The sequence below is a fragment of the Pygocentrus nattereri genome, chromosome 8 (assembly GCF_015220715.1).
Source record: "Pygocentrus nattereri isolate fPygNat1 chromosome 8, fPygNat1.pri, whole genome shotgun sequence".
NCBI classification, from domain to species: domain Eukaryota; kingdom Metazoa; phylum Chordata; class Actinopteri; order Characiformes; family Serrasalmidae; genus Pygocentrus; species Pygocentrus nattereri.
Window position 1 is genome coordinate 13763971 of NC_051218.1, and position 15876 is coordinate 13779846.

At 40.2% G+C, this 15876-nt stretch overlaps 1 protein-coding gene across 1 annotated transcript; it reads right to left on the reverse strand.

Annotated features, from left to right (window-relative positions):
- Nucleotides 1-487: 487 nt before the first annotated feature.
- On the reverse strand, nt 488-13503 carry sparc (secreted protein, acidic, cysteine-rich (osteonectin)). The gene is made up of 10 exons (XM_017690042.2): nt 13406-13503; nt 5694-5763; nt 5383-5409; nt 4885-4972; nt 4086-4207; nt 3284-3404; nt 2531-2664; nt 1982-2130; nt 1389-1537; nt 488-1307 (listed from the first exon to the last, which is right to left on the reverse strand). The coding sequence occupies exons 2-10, from the start codon at nt 5748-5750 to the stop codon at nt 1279-1281; spliced, it is 876 nt and encodes a 291-aa protein (XP_017545531.1). The 5' UTR covers nt 5751-5763; nt 13406-13503; the 3' UTR covers nt 488-1278.
- Nucleotides 13504-15876: the final 2373 nt, after the last annotated feature.

The window sequence follows — 15876 nt, forward strand, 5'->3', positions numbered from 1 at the left end:
TTTACTTTGCTCAACACACCCTGTATTACACATAAACGTTTGAGCTGTGGGTCATGTTGGCTTTTTTTGTTTAAAAATAACCTCTTAATTGTAGGATATAGAAATGCCCTTTCATACAAAAGCACAGGAGAAACATTACATAGATGCCCACTCCACCCTCAGGGAAATTGCAAACATGTGTGCTGCAGATCTTATTTTTTTCTTAGCGTTCATGTTTATACGATAGCCTATTTTCATGCAGCTTTCACATCTGTGACGTGTCCATTAATGCTTTTTGCTTTGGTATGAAATTTAAGCACATACAAATTTAACCTAATCAAGTTCAAACAAGGAGAACTGAACATATATGAATCGAAGCTCAGCTTATTCAATGTTCTACAGGCTTCGCTGAACTTGAACAAAGACATGAGAATTGTAATTGTAGAAGCAGAGGGCAGAGAGATATCCATAGCAGAAAGATGAATCATTGAGGAAAATGCATGCAATGTTTGGGTTTGGAAATTTCAGTAGCTTTATTCATGTAAAGAGTGCTCACATTGTGGCAAATACTGCAAATGTACGCGAACAGGTTAGAGGGAGAAATGTCTCATCCTGCGAGATTCTTTCCCTTCGAGTTCAAATAATATTTTCTTGTATTGTTATAGTTTCTAAATACTCAACATGGTGCCCTATTTCTTCAAGACACAGCAGGCAAATAAACAGACTTTATTATTATTACTGTTATTACTCAGGGCTCAAATTTAAAGAAGCTCTAACCAAAAACAGTGTATCCCCCACCAAAAGAGTGCAACAAACAAAAGTAAAGGGTTATAAAGCAAGCAGAAAGAATATTTATTTGGAAACTTTATTTTTGTCTTTTTACAAGTTTCTCAGTCACTCCGAATTGACATTAAATTCAAGCCCTGATTCCTTGAAAAATATGTAACTCTTTGTGCATCCATAAAAAAAGCCTTTCGACGTACAAAGTCCATCATATCCTTAAGATCATCCTCCTCTGACATTTCAAACGTCTACTCAGTTCCATCAGCTGGCTTAAGCATTTGCACAATATTGGAAAAATTGCAAGAACAAAACAAAACAAAACAAAAAAAAATGGGAACTTATCACTTACTGTGATGCTTAGTGTGGACTGTGCATGTTCTTTTTACAGTTTAAATTTTAGTGGTATACATAGGTTACTGGAAATCGCAATTAGCACCATTAATGTGATTTTAATTTAATGGCTAGCACCTCATCCCAATAGTAGGCTAACTAGGAAGCGTTGATGGTAGCCACGATTTAGATGACGAGGTCCTTGTCAATGTCCTCTGCAAGAAGAAACACAAAAAAGTATTAGTGAATGAGTTTATTCAACCTCAGAAAAGCCTAAAAGCATGAGCATGACGTACGCTCTCTGATGCCGAAGCAGCTGGCCCACTCCTCCAGAGCGATGTAATTGTCCTGGTCAGCATCGCACTGCTCAAAGAAGCTGGTGGTACAGTGCTCCATTGGGATCAGAGGGGCACGCAGGGGAGATAGCTCAGTGTGGGACAGGAACCTGAAAAACACAGGCTTCGTTCAAGCACTGGAGATGGAAACACCAACCATCTTTTTCTTCCATGGTATTTAGCAGGAAAGCCAAAAATGAATGTCAATGTTTGCAGAGAACAGTTTGTTCTACAGGTTCAAATAGATGTGACTTGAACATGCCAGAACTGCTGCTAAATAAGCTAGACTGGTCCGTCGGGACATTTAATTTGGCCGTCAGGCAAGGTACCCCAACTCCACAAGAGAACAAACATGTTTATACTAAATATACTTGTTAACTTGTTTACTCTTTCTGTCCATTTTTATATGCATAAAAAGTAGTGTGATGTCATGAAATACATTCTTTATTTGTATTTTTTTTTGGCTATCGGCCCACCAAAAACATTGGCCCCCAAGACTAAATATTTGGGCACTCCTTAAGAGAATAGCTTTTAAAAAATGTATGGGCGCATACCCGTCCACGGGGTGCTGGTCGAGCTGGCCAAACTGCCAGTGCACAGGGAAGATGTACATGTTGTAGTTCTTCTCGAAGTCCAGGGCCAGCAGGTCCAGGGAGTGGTCGCCAGCCTGCAGCCTCTTCTCATTCTCATAGATCTTCTTCACCTGAAGATGGAACACAGGTACCTTTTTTAATTAAAATAATTGTGCTTTTCAATAATTTGCAAAGCATTCATAGTTTATTGTAGTGCGTAGTATGTGAGTCATTCCTAAAAATAAATGTTCTGAAAATGTTCTAGGCTTAGATGTGTAGACCTTTCTTTGGTATAGAAACCTGATATAGAAACTTCAAAAATGCTTCTCTAAATAATCATTCACTGAAATGTTTATGGAACTAAATGTGTTTCTTTAACGGCATCCCTTTTTGGCAGCTTAACATTATATCCTTACTGGGGATGAAACTATGTTGTTTATTGACTGCACTGACCGCAGACTGATGGTTTTGAACAATTCATAGGCACATTAAGTAATGTATTGAGACCAACATTGAGGAATAAGGACAGACCCTCAGCTTCTGCTTCTCGTTGAGCAGGTTGTTATCCTCATCGCGCTCGTACAGAGTGACCATCACATTCTTCAGCCAGTCCCTCATACGCAGGGGGAACTCACTCAGCTCGTTGTCCAGGCAAGGGGCAATGACTGGGGAAGAGAGGCAGCAGAAGCAGTTAGCAGAAACCAAGTGAAAATCAAAACGCGGCAAATACCCGCATGCTTCTTAATACACACTGTATGCTAAAGGTCTCGACTGGCTGTGTAGCAAACAGTCTGCTATGAAACCGTGAAGGGTGCCTTTGGTGCTAAATATATCCTTAAAGGATGATTTACTTCATAGCTTGCAACTATGTCATCGCTATTAACTAATTCACTAGTATCAAAAAGTTTTTCTCAAATCATCTGCAGCTCAGGCACACTGCTTTGTCTGCTCTGCAGTGAGGCTTTAGTCACAGCAGGATCTCCATCTGAGCCCTTTAGTCCAGAAACGTGGCCAAACCCAGGGAGATTTAAGAGGGATTTTCTCTGTTTTGTGGAGTAGAGTAACACAGGCATGCTAGGGCCTGCCCCATGCTCAGCATGTGCAGGACCCTGCGAGGGAGGCCTCCAGCCTGGAGCTCATCAATCATTGCGAAGCACTCAGCTTTGCCTGGCTTTTATAACCCACACCATGACTGGCTTAAATGTTAAACATCCTCTGCGGCAAACACCTTGCACTTTCAATTCATCACTTTTTTTTTATATCTGACTAGTGATGCACACTTACATTTGCAGGGTCCAATGTAGTCCAGGTGCAGCTTGTGGCCCTTCTTGGTGCCCTCCAGGGCGCACTTGGTGGCGAAGAAGTGGCAGGAGGAGTCATAGGTCTTGTTGTCAGTGCCACAGACCTACAGTGCAAGAAGGCAACTCTAAATGCCACACTTTCCATGCTGGAAGATTTAGATTACTATTCATCAAAGAAGTTGGCCTGGCAGCAAAAAAGTCTCACTATGAAACACAAATATTCTTTTCAATCAGAATTCTGGCTTAAAAGAATGTTGTCCCTGAAGTCCTAGGTATTGCTGTCAGTCTTTATAGTCTAGGTTTGAGAGCTTGACAAAAATAATGGAAAAACAGTCAAGACATATTTGGTGTCCTTGCTTTTCTTCTTTACTCTGGAGCTACAAAGCCTAATGTAGCTAACAAGTATTGGAAGCTTGTGAGCATCAAGTTACTTGCTTAAATCTCCACATAGTTGTTTTGTACCACACGGAGATGTTAGTGTAACTAAAATAGACCTGTTTTGTTATTTCTGACACTGTAGGACACTTTTACCATAATGGACAAAAGTACCTTGATTAACTAATACAGCATTAGTAGCATCTTGAGAATTGAATTATGCACTTGTGAGATATAAACCATTGCTTGTCATCTACGTAGCCGCATAACACAGCCATGACTGATCACACTTGGGGTAAGGGGGAAATTAAGAAAACTTGATTTTTTTTTTCTTTTGCTACACCAGTAAATTATAATGTGTTATTATCAGTGCCTGAGCTCCATAATGAACCACCATTCAAAAGACTCACATGCTCAAACTCTCCAACGGCAGTGGGGCAGTTCAGAGGATCCTGGCACACACACATGGGCTGATTGCTGTCATCAACCTCACACACCTTGCCCTTCTTGCAGTGATGGTTATCGCAGGGGTCTGGGGGGGAAGAGATGTGACAGTTAAGTTAGCATGTTTTTTACAGGCACACAATCCTTTTCTCAATTTCCCCTCTCTGGTTTAGCTCTTTTATGGCTGGCAGACACATCACATTTCTGGATGTGTGGCACTTAAACATGGTTTTCTAAGAGCATAGCCTGGGTAACTCTTAATTATAGCTGTCTAGATTTGACTTATGTGCAGTCTGTCATTACCAGAGGCATCATAAGTTTACTGCTGTATAATTTACTCATTCTAACACAATGTGGTTTGCTGAGTGGCAGTGGGGATTCAGTTTTTCTGAAGTAAAGTGTTTCAATATACAGTCATCATAACAAAATCACTGGCCCTTATATGGTGTGGCTGCACTCTTATAAAGCCCACATCATGGAAAACCAAATAGTTTTCCTAGTTTCTTTTTAAATAAAATAGTTTTCATAGTTTCAGTCCACATTTAAGCTAAGCCTTTTTGAAAGTTTTTGTGATATTATGAAAATTATGAAAAAGCAACAAAAACAGCCTATTTATTTCTAAGGGCTAAAGAAAAGTTTAAAAATGTTCATTTAAATTAACCATGACTATTTTTGGTGCATAAATATACCTCAAGGCAAATAAATACAAGAAAAATGTCAGACCTAGCTAAACCCCCTGACATTCTTAATGATATTTACACTTACTCTCTGCAACAACATCCTCCACAACCTCAATGGCCTCATCAAACTCCCCGGTCTCCACTTGGACTGGGTTGACTCCCACTTCCAGCTCCTGAGTGAGGAAAGAGAAAATCAGCGCTGTAGGAATTGCACATATTGCCCATCACATTTAATGGCTGAAATGGCTGAAAATATCATAAGACAATGTCAAACGGAAACCAATGGGATTAAATGTCCTACATTTCTCAACAGGCATGCAAAGCGAAGGCAAAAACAACAGGCTCCATGCCCACATGTGGGAAAGTGATGACACTTAATTGCTTCTTTTCAGTTATATTTACAAACTATTGTGGATTTTGAGCCTCCAAGGACTTATAATAGGAAGCTGCATGCAAAGTCATATATGCATGTACATATACACATTAAAACATGTGGTGCCATACAGAGAAAAGACCCATTAATTCTTATTAGAAACCCAAAGTTACTAGAAGCCTATTTACATCCAAATTAAATGGGTCTTACCTCCTCAACAACTGGCTCCTCCTCTGCCTGCAAAATAAATGGTGCAAAAGAACATCAGTGCCTGTAAATTGTTTCTGTGTGATTAGATGCCGACATTTGTTGGTATCAGTTTTGCTGACTTCAGCCACCAAAGGAGTTGAAGGTCTGGATTAATTTAATTAGTTTAAATAAATAAAGCTGCTTGTAAAACCATTGTATCATCAAGTTCACTTTTATTACATCTTCCAAACACACTCACACACACACACATTGTATAATTGTACACCATAGCTACACAGACACACACATCTCAGTAAAGGTTGTGAACTTACTGGAGCAGCCAAGGCCTTTCCAGCCAGGCACAAAAGGAAGACAATCCACACCCTCATGTTGGGATTCAGCCTGCAAGTGAAACAATCAAAACAAACAAAACAATGATACAAAAGCAAAGATCTGACATCTAAATCATCTACATGCAAGCTATGGTGCTGAGGAGAGAGTGCTAGTGAAACACATGTTTTGTATATTGTCACTGTTATATAAAAACTACAGTTTTATATCATTTACAAATGCCAGCTGCCCTTTACAGCGTCATTTCTTGATAAACGCACTAACAGAAACTTTTGTTTGTTTAAGCCCTTAAATGGCCAGTTTTATCACACAATTCTGTCACCTAAGAATAGCTCAGACAGATTGCATTAAAGTCCCTGTAGTTGGTGAATAATCAGCCTTAGTATATAATAAGCCTGGGGTTTTATGGGAAAAATATGGAAGACTTGGAACAGTAGAAAAATATTTATTTCAAAATATGACTGATTTTCTCAAAGTATTTACTTAGTATCTCAAGACTTTTATAATGGGTTATAAAATCTGAGGAAATTAATAATTATTTTGGGATAATGCAAGATATAATTTAGACATAGCACTTCAATATTTTGATACAAAAAGTCATTTTTTGGCATAAGTCAAAGTCATTGTTAAGAGATACTGTCATTATTTAGATGTAGAAAGACATTATTACAAGATACTATGTCATTATATGTCATCATTATGTAATACTAACTCATTATTTTGTGAATAGAACAAAGTATAAACTCTGTACATCATTCCACAGGCATTTTGTCTTTACTGGAATTCTGTGAAGCTGCTTTGTGACAACATCAGTTGTCAGTTCTGTAAAAGGGGGAGTGTTTTTTGTCATTTATTGCCTGAAATTGAGCCTTGAATATGAAACATTCCTAGGACAGTGAGAGGCTGGAGTTTGAAGGCCCATTCTGCTCTTATTCACAGATATGGCAGCAAACTTCAGGCTGTGCCTCATACCCCATTCCCGCTGAAGTCTGTCTGTGCTGTGAAATCAATATTACTTCTGTTCACTCTTCAGATTTCACCGTTGTAGCAGCCTTTTGTGGAGGGGATAACAGCTAGCAGTTTCCCATCAGACCTGCCCCGTATACTCTTTGACAGACGTCTAGGTGCCCAGCAGTGAACGTGCTTGACACACGCATCTAAAGGGATGCCAGACTCAGTGCATGATTGAGGTAACAGCTCCAAAAGCCTTCGTTCTGCAGACTGTCCTCTGCCTGCCTGTGGTTCAGAGGGCCCCTCCAAGAGGGGCTAGAAACTGCACTATCCTGTAGGTCGATAAGGCCCTTTGACTGAAAGCAAACTGTTCTGCATTCTCTTTCCTCACCAGCCTAGTTTCCTCTCTTCTGCAGCAGATATTTTCCCTCTAGCTTGCCCCCCTCTTAGCCCTGGCAGACTCTGTTTATGGCTGGATGTTCAAAGAAGCAACGAGCCTGCTGTCATTTGGGTGATGGTGTCACACGATCAATGTGAGAAATCTAAAACGCAATGCAGATGAAAGCCAGCAGCACTTTGTTTTGTCTTGTAACTATGTACCGAGGCAAGCTGCAAGGGCTGCTATGAAAACACAATGAGACAGCCTGCCATTTATGCACATGAAAGACAAAGACTTGCCTTCGAATGAAATGACTGAGATTGCACTGATGTATAATAAGTATCTGTGTCAAAGCTGAACAACAGAAGCATTCACTGGCCCTCAGACTTTGTTCAAAGGCCGTACAGTGTGATGCACCATAGCTTATATGCTGTGGAGGCTCTTATGTGACGAGTACCACAATTATTTGCCACTCCTGAAGCTGTGATGGATGTGTTATCACATGATTGAATATGGAGAGGGATTATTGCGCTTTATCTCCTCGTTCATAATTGGCCCAGCTGTAACGTTCTTGGGGGGATTTATAGGCTCCTTGAAAGCACTGACCCATGAACAATTTGCCCAGCAACTAACTGAAAAACTCTCCTGGCTCTCTGCCACGTTTCAGGATGGTGGAATTCTTGTGGGGCTAACAAAGAGCTCATAGCACGCTTCACATTCTTCAGCAGAAAGGAGCCAGAGATGCTTCTCAATGTGAATCTAGAGTTCTTTTGACTGTGATATCATAAATGTCACATATTTACAAACAGCCATAAACTGTTTTATCACATTTGTGACTCACTCTTCAAAATAAAGGTTCCTAAATGTTTCTTGGTTTGGATGTGCAGTTCTATGAAGCACTTGTAACACTCTTCAAGGAACCAATGGTTTTTCAGAAACATTGACTGAAGGTTTCAACAGGGAGCAAGGGTACCTAAAATATTTGTCTTGGGCCCAAAAAGGTTCTTTATACTCTTTAAAGTACCAGTGAGATGGTTCTTAACAAAAAAATAATAATAATTATGGCATGGTTCTACTACAGGAGGTTCTACTACAGGAGGGGTGACAAAACGTCTTGGGAGGCCAAAAATGTTCCTCACACTCTATAAAGAATGATCTCAGTGGTTCTTTAAGGAACATTAATTGAAAGGTTTTTTCTTCATGAAGCTAAAAGGTTCTACTAGTAGTACTACCCAAGCTTTTGGTATTGGAGGCCCAAGGTGCAATGCTTGTTTTGGGCCAAGGGAGAAAAAGACAAAATCTTTTTTTTTAATATATTTTATTGCTTTATGCACTGTATTTAGCTAGTAATACACTAAATTGCAATGTTAAAACAAGAAAGGATTGAATGAATTCTATATAGTATAAAAATATATTCCTTCTCATTGGATGTTAGTGTGGAGGGCCAAATCAAACATCCTAATGGGCCACACCTGTTCTATGGCATCCCTCTAAGGAATCTTTTTGGCACCTTTATTTTTAAAGGTGCAGTTTGAAGCTTTAGCTCTCAGGCTAGTTGGAACTAAGAAACTGGAACGAGTATTCACATGCTGTTTCAATATTATGAAGCTCCAGGGAGTAGCCCATTATTAAGAAGGAGTGTCATTATAATGGTGGTGAGCTGATGAGCACTCTGTCCACAGCCCAATCCTTTAGCTGCAGATGCTTGCTGCTGTGTCGATGTGGCACGATCTCACATTTCTCCATGTTGCTGGGGAAGATTTGCGAAACTGGGCTTGGACATCGGCCCGCCAGGCTAACCAGGCCTGGGACAAGCTCAGACCAAGCTTCTTCCCCTTTCTGTTTTCACTGGAAAGGGAAAAAAGGGCCTGAGCTCAGAAACTGATGTCAAGCAGACAGCCTGCAGCTCTGACGGACGTTAGAAGTGGAAAAATACAGAAGCCCTGGCTCGCCCTGCGAAACGTTGACGTCTCCAAACGTGGCACACAAGAAATCTTCTCTGCTCAGGGAGGGGGAAGAAGGTGTTATTTCACCATGAGCGGCGTCTGTTAAGGCAGACAGTTAGAACCTTGGCAAGAGAGTGAAGGAAATGACTTAGAATCGTCTCCGTCTGTTTAGCCTGGAGGGGTCAGTCCTTTCCCTTCGAGAGAAGTTTTAACATATTTGCACGCTATTTCTTTTCCCCCGAAAGAGGCAAAAGGCTGTTTGCTGGGTGGACTTTGCTGATGTAACAGCAAAACAAGCTGTTTTATTTGGAAAGTAGTGCTCATAATCAAACAGGCTTGAAATTAGTTGACGGCAGCTGCATAAAGGCCGTCTTTTTCGCTCAATATTTGATTTAGGGGTTAGTTAGGTAAGCAAGCAAGCTGTGGGGCGTCAACCCAGGAGAAAAACAGAACACAGTGCTCTGCTTTTGCCTTTTTTTTCAGGCAAAGGATTAGGGAATTCTGTCTGTTCTTCTGGAGTGACTTAACAGGTGGTGTAGAGACTGGAAAAACAGTGGAGCTCAGAGACCGTAGCCACAAATAAGTGAGACCACTTTTTCCCGTTGCTTAAGTAATTCAGCATGAACAAACTTAAGGTTATGTGCAAAACAACATGCTACATCCAATAATATGCAGTAATAGGGTCAGAATTGGGAGGCTGACTCTGGCTGTATAAATCAAACCCACAAAAAAGATCCAAGCTAAAGTTTAGTCCCCTCAGTAAACACTGAGTACCATAATCAGTGCCCAGTCGCAGGCCCATGAGCTCAGGGGGTGGTACGCAGCTTTGATTTATGGTGCAGGAAGCCACATGGCTTAAAAAAGTAAACTCCTGCGCAAGCCACCTGTCCATTACTAGGCAATTATTCCCCTGCGTCTAGGCAGCGTTCAGCACTGAGCCGAAAAACAGGTCCCATCCCATCGAAAAAACAAACAAGAAACATGCCAGCAGGGCAGCCACGTGGAAATAAAATGATCCAAAAAACTTGACAAAAGTTGAGAAGCTTTTAAAAAAAGCAACTTTCAAACTGGCATGGAAAGAAAGACCATAAATGGCCTTCTGGGTGTTCTGCCCAAAAAACACCACAGGTGTGTTGGTCATAGGCTGCCTTTGATGGTCTGCGGTTTGCAGGAAATTAACATTTCTCTCTCCACGTAACCTCAACCGCTTTTTTCCTGCAGCTTCAGATGGCCCCTCAGGTACTAAGCCTCCATTTCATTATAAAGAGAAAGGTGGGCAGTAGCCACAATGCGAAATCCCATCCTCTGCTGAAAAGGCTGCCATTGACATGCCTGAAGGAAGCTCTGAGGCAGACAAAAGAGAGTCAGAGCAGAGTGGTGGAATCCTTGTAACCTGAGTTTTGCAGTCACCTGACCTTTCAAAGCCCTCCTGCCCATCCCCCCAGCGCTAACTTGTAGCTCCCAGTGATTCACCCCACTTCCATCCTGTTCCCAGAGCCGAGCCAAAAGAACAACAGCTATCAGTGGAAATGAAGCTTTTCTATTGGGAGATCTGTCTCCTTCACTCCAATGTCTCCATCTTTTTCTTCTAAAGTCAAATCCACCCTGAAAATTCTAGCCTCCCTTTAGATCGTGTGAACATTTCATGACCACAACTGATGTTTTTTAACAGATATTAAGAAGTTTTTTAATAACGTAACTGGATACAACAAGATTACTGGATTTTTCTTACAACAGTGACAGTTGTTGATTAATTCTTATATTACATTTACAAATAACTCTGTGCAAAAGCAGATGTGGGTAATAACTCCGTTACAAATTTAAATGATGTGTACTTGTGTTAAAATTATAATATCTTTAAGTAATTTAGCAGAAAAATAGTACCTCCTACTCAGGTACTTTTTAGTCATTAACACTTATTTAGTAACAATAGTGGATAGTAATGAAGCACTTGAGTACTTTTTTGAGGCTGTATTAGTATAGTATTAGTAAAAAAGTATTTACATTTTTGAGACGTTTACTGTCATTCCACTACATTCTGAACAACCCCCCCTGTGGCTCTAAAGTGAGTAAAAATTGATTTTTTAAAATACCACCTGCCCCAAATGATACTTTCAGACTGAAGCAAACCAATCATAGAACACCTTGCATTAAACCCCTCACCAAAGCAGTACTGAAATACTGGAAATTAAAGTCATTTCTGATTAATATCAGAAATCTTTAGAAATCTTTGCCTGTGTTTTAAATTCCATTTTTCATGTCTGCTGCCACACAGGTTGTATGATGAATAGAATAATATAACAATAACTTTTAAAGCTAGAATAACTTCCAGGACTTTTGCTTTTCATATTTAAGTATGTTTAAAAGCAAATACTTTTTCACTTGAGACATAAATAGAGGACTTCTTATTTTACTTGAGTTACAGGGCATCTCTAAGTTTAGAGATGATTCAAGTACTGAAGCTGTGAACTTTGTCCACCACTGGTGACTAATTAGTTCATTGTGACACGTCTGTTGTTTATTTATTTATTTATTTATTTAGGCTGACAGAAGCAGAGACTGTTCACACTTTCTTACTTCTGAAGCATATTTTCTCATTTTAAAACAAAAGGGTCCCCAAAGATCAGAATAACATCAAATAGACTTTGGCTCTCATGCTGATAGATGGAGGTACTGAAAAGTTCCACTGCAGCCGATTTTTGACCTGATAACTAAAAGCTATGGGTTTAGGTTACTTAACCCACCTCTCAAACTGAAAGACCCAATTGGGTTGATGTTTATATTTTATTTATGCGAAAGTAAATATTTATTCTATTACTTTTTCACTATTAGTCAGTGTGTCTCTATAAAGGTTAAAGAGGAATTTGACTTCTTGTCAAGGCTTGAATTGATGATGATAGAGGTCAAGAATGGGGCTAAAACCAGATTGGTGCTAATCCACATTCTTGTTTGGTATTTGTACCTCCCCCAACTGGTTTTTCAAATCAGTAGCTATGTTTACTATAAATCCTCTCCATATAGCCTGTGAATTCTCCAGGCCTGAAGGTTTGTGCTGTCTGGTTCGACGCCAACGGACTTTTGATCTGCTGGTCATTCTCTCTTTGGGACAGCAGCGAACTTTTCTCTCTCACCCGGCCTTCCGTTGCACCCATGAGAGTCTTCTTTTTCCTGGCTAAAGCTGCTTACTTCTGTTTGCCGTTATTTAACCCACTGTGGCTCAAGAGCAAATGTAACATTTTGATTCACATGTCAGTGTCAACCAAACGGAGCGCTGACAGCATATTGGCAACAGCCTGGTGCTAACTGCCTAAAAGCTGACTTGCTGCATTCTTGCCTTATTTTAAGCTAGACGCAACTTTCAAAACACATAAGAGCTTTTAAATAAAGGCCTTCTCTCTGTTAAGAATGGAAAAAACAACTAAAACATCAGCTGACGTGCAACACTTTCAGCCTGTTTTAATGCGCCTTCACCTTGCGGTCATCAGAAAAAGAACAAAGGAGTGAAATATTGAATCTCTCTGTTTGATTTACAAACCAACTCCAGAGCGGGTAGCACAGCATCTGAAACTAACATAGGTTTTTTTTTTTCAAATAAATAAATGTATTATGGAACTTGAGCGCTTTTTGTTCTTTGGCAGCAGTAGACAGTCTTCATCCGGCAGCTGTGGATGTGCATTCTCACGAAGTTGTTTGTCAAGAGAATAGACATCTGTACATTCTTAATGCAGGCCAACAGCTGGTGAGAACTGCCATGGCAACTCGCATTCCTTTTGATGGGAGTAAGTTGGGGGGGGGGTGGGGGGGGGGGGGGGGGGACTGAATGAAAACTGACCCTCCTTCTCTTCTCTCTCTCTGTCTTTCTCTCAGGCTTTGTAGCTCAATCCCCCCTTCCCCTGCCCCTCCTTTCTCTCTGCGCCCCCCCACCCCCCCACCTTCTGCTGCCTATGTGGCACAATGCTTAACTCTGTGCTACACTTTAACTGAGCATCATCACTAGACTGAGATGTGCTCGGCACAAGAAAACAGATAAAAACCCCTCAGCAACTGTCTTTCTAAGTTTATCAAAGACTTCTTGAACAATGCATTTAATAACTAAGCGATATGAAAAATTTAGATAGACAAATAAACTAAAGTACAATATACAATAAACACATTCACCTGTGGCTTAAAGAAATATAAACATTTATGGAATAATAAGGCAGTAATAAAGGTAAAAGACAAGAAAAAAAAGCAAAAAGAAAACAGCAATATGTTTTAGGATGTGTCACTGAATATCTAAAGCAAACATCAAATCAGTGAATTGACATTTGTCTTCTTTTTGCAGTTTGAAACAAACAAGGCTCTGGAAGTGGATCTGAGCTGGAGGTGAAGATGTAGTTCTGAAGTAATAATAGATGATGGGGCGCAGTGCTCTTACCTTCTGTTCGGCAAGCCGAGAAGCCAAAGAGAAGTCAGCTGGTGCGGGGGTCTGGAACTATCTAACAGCAACACAAGTTCACACAGAAGACATTTGCAGTGGGCAGGCCCAGTTTACCCCCCCCCCCCCCCTCACTTCACTGGAGTGGGACGTCCCACAGTTAACTCTATGTATCCAGTTAAAGATCTTTCTTGCCATGCAGATCAGATCTGCTGTGTTTGTTTAGACAGAGGGTGCAGTTAATTTTTTTAAAGTTTGATGTTGTGCTCACAATTAATGAGAGACAAAGTCAAATGGGAATGCTTTGGGTACAGGTTTTAGCTACTTAGAGAAACTGCTTAGGAAGATGTATCATGGAGGACATGCTAAAATGTGTTTCAGGTGAAAGAAATAAAGTGTTTTAGTTCCATCTTTTTAGATTTGGAGTTCAAGAAAATGATTAAAAGATACAGAGAAAATGGGATTTCTAATAACCATACAAGTCCTGGCAGACCACCTAAACTGTCACCATCAGATAAATAGTACTTCTTCATCTGTAAAGAACTCCAATCTTCCTTCAGATCGGAAAAAATACATATGTTTTTCTGTCCATTCTTCCACTGTGAGAAGACAAATCAACACTATTGGCCTGAAGGGATGTGCAGCTGTAAAGAAGGCATTGCCAAAAAAAAACTAAAAAAGAAGTTTAATCAGATCAATCAAAGAAGTTGCTGGTGTTATCAGAACAATAGACTGACAACCTCAGACTCCGGACCCCAACATCAATGAATGTTTGGGATTACTTGAAGCATGAGAAGTAGGAAGTGCAACCAACTTCTAAGACTGAACTTCAGAGGTGTGGAAAAATGTTCCTCCAGATTTCGTTGAAAAACTGAGAGGAAGTCTCCCTTTTCTTTAGTTAAGTAATGAATGAAAAATGAATGACTCGTTCTCAGTGGCCCTTTTGACTGGACATGAAAGAAATGAGATATGGTCCCTGCCTTTTGCACAGTACTGTATATAGTTTGATTGTAATGTTATATGATGCTAATTGCTATTTGTTAAATCACATGTGTTTTGTGCTTTTTTAAATAGTAATAATCTACTTTCTATTTGTCATGTTTGCCTGTAGCATATGCTAATGCTGCTGAAATAACGTAATGGTGTATTTCACTTTAACCTTCCATTAGTGCTGGAATCCTAATGGCCTACGTAGAGTCTAGTGTCCCCTTAATTTGGTTTTGAAGATACAAGATGCTTTACTGCCACACAACAAGGTTATTAATCAAAAGTGAAACAATAGGCTGTGTGAAGTTTGGACAGAACCATACATGACAGGACGACAGAGCAATAGGTGCAGACAACAGGACAATTGTGTTCTTATTTTAAAGATCAGCTTTGATGCTGAGTTGAATGAATGTCTTATGATTTCCACGGAAAGGATTAAAGAATAGAAAAAGTTTTGTCCAGTCAGAGTCAAATGAATATCCTGAACTGACCACACTGCCTATAATGGACATAAAAATAAACTCTCTACCTCATGTGACTCATCTTCAAGTAAACTCACGCATGGCTCTCGCATCTATGAAAATTTCATTTCTAGATATATTTCAATGTGCAAGACCTTTAAGAAGTGAATGTTTTTTTTTGGTTTAATTCTTTAAAAGCCTAGTCATACAGTCACATTCCTCCATTCTTACTATTCTTTCTTTGTTTTTGTATAAGCTGTGGGTTGCTGAAAGTACATCAGGCTAAAGTAATCACTGCAGCTGTTCTATTTAGCTTTAGGCATCTTTGCCTCAGAGAGACTGGTCTGCTATGGATTGCTAATGTCTGTACTCTCCCAGCTTCCAGATGAGTAAGGAGAGAAACATCTGGATGAGAAAAGGCTGGAAAAAACAGCAGCTATGCAACGTGGCATTTTCCGTTCTGGCTGCAGCAGACTGAGCGAGCTGAAATGGGAGCAGTCCGCGATGGAGGAGGTGTAATTACTCAGCCTCTCTCAAGCTGTAGACGTGGCGCTGTCTACGCAGCCTAACAAGTCTTCACATGGCCATCGGCTCACTGGAACACCCTATCTAATTACAATTACTTCTAATTGTAGTGACTACCATCTGCAGATCACAAGCAGAAGCACCAGAGCTGTGTTTGGAAACTTTATAGAACATCTCTGCAGATTCTAGTCTGGGTGTGGTGTACTTTAGTTGATTCAAGGATGATTGACCCAACAATGAAATTTACACAGTTTCAGTCTGTACTGCAGATGTAGTCAATCAGCTAAGACAAGTTTGGTATCTGAAGTTTGCTTGTTTAGATTTTCCACTTGAGCTGCAAGGCTAACGTAGCTGACAAGTAATGGAAGGTGATACTCAAGAGTTAACAAAATGCTTGCTAAAATAATCACTCACTTGCCTCAGAAGCCCTGCATGACGCTAGTTGGTAGGCAGGGGTTCCGAATCGGGGTGAAGGAGCTAGAACGATTCTATGGGCCT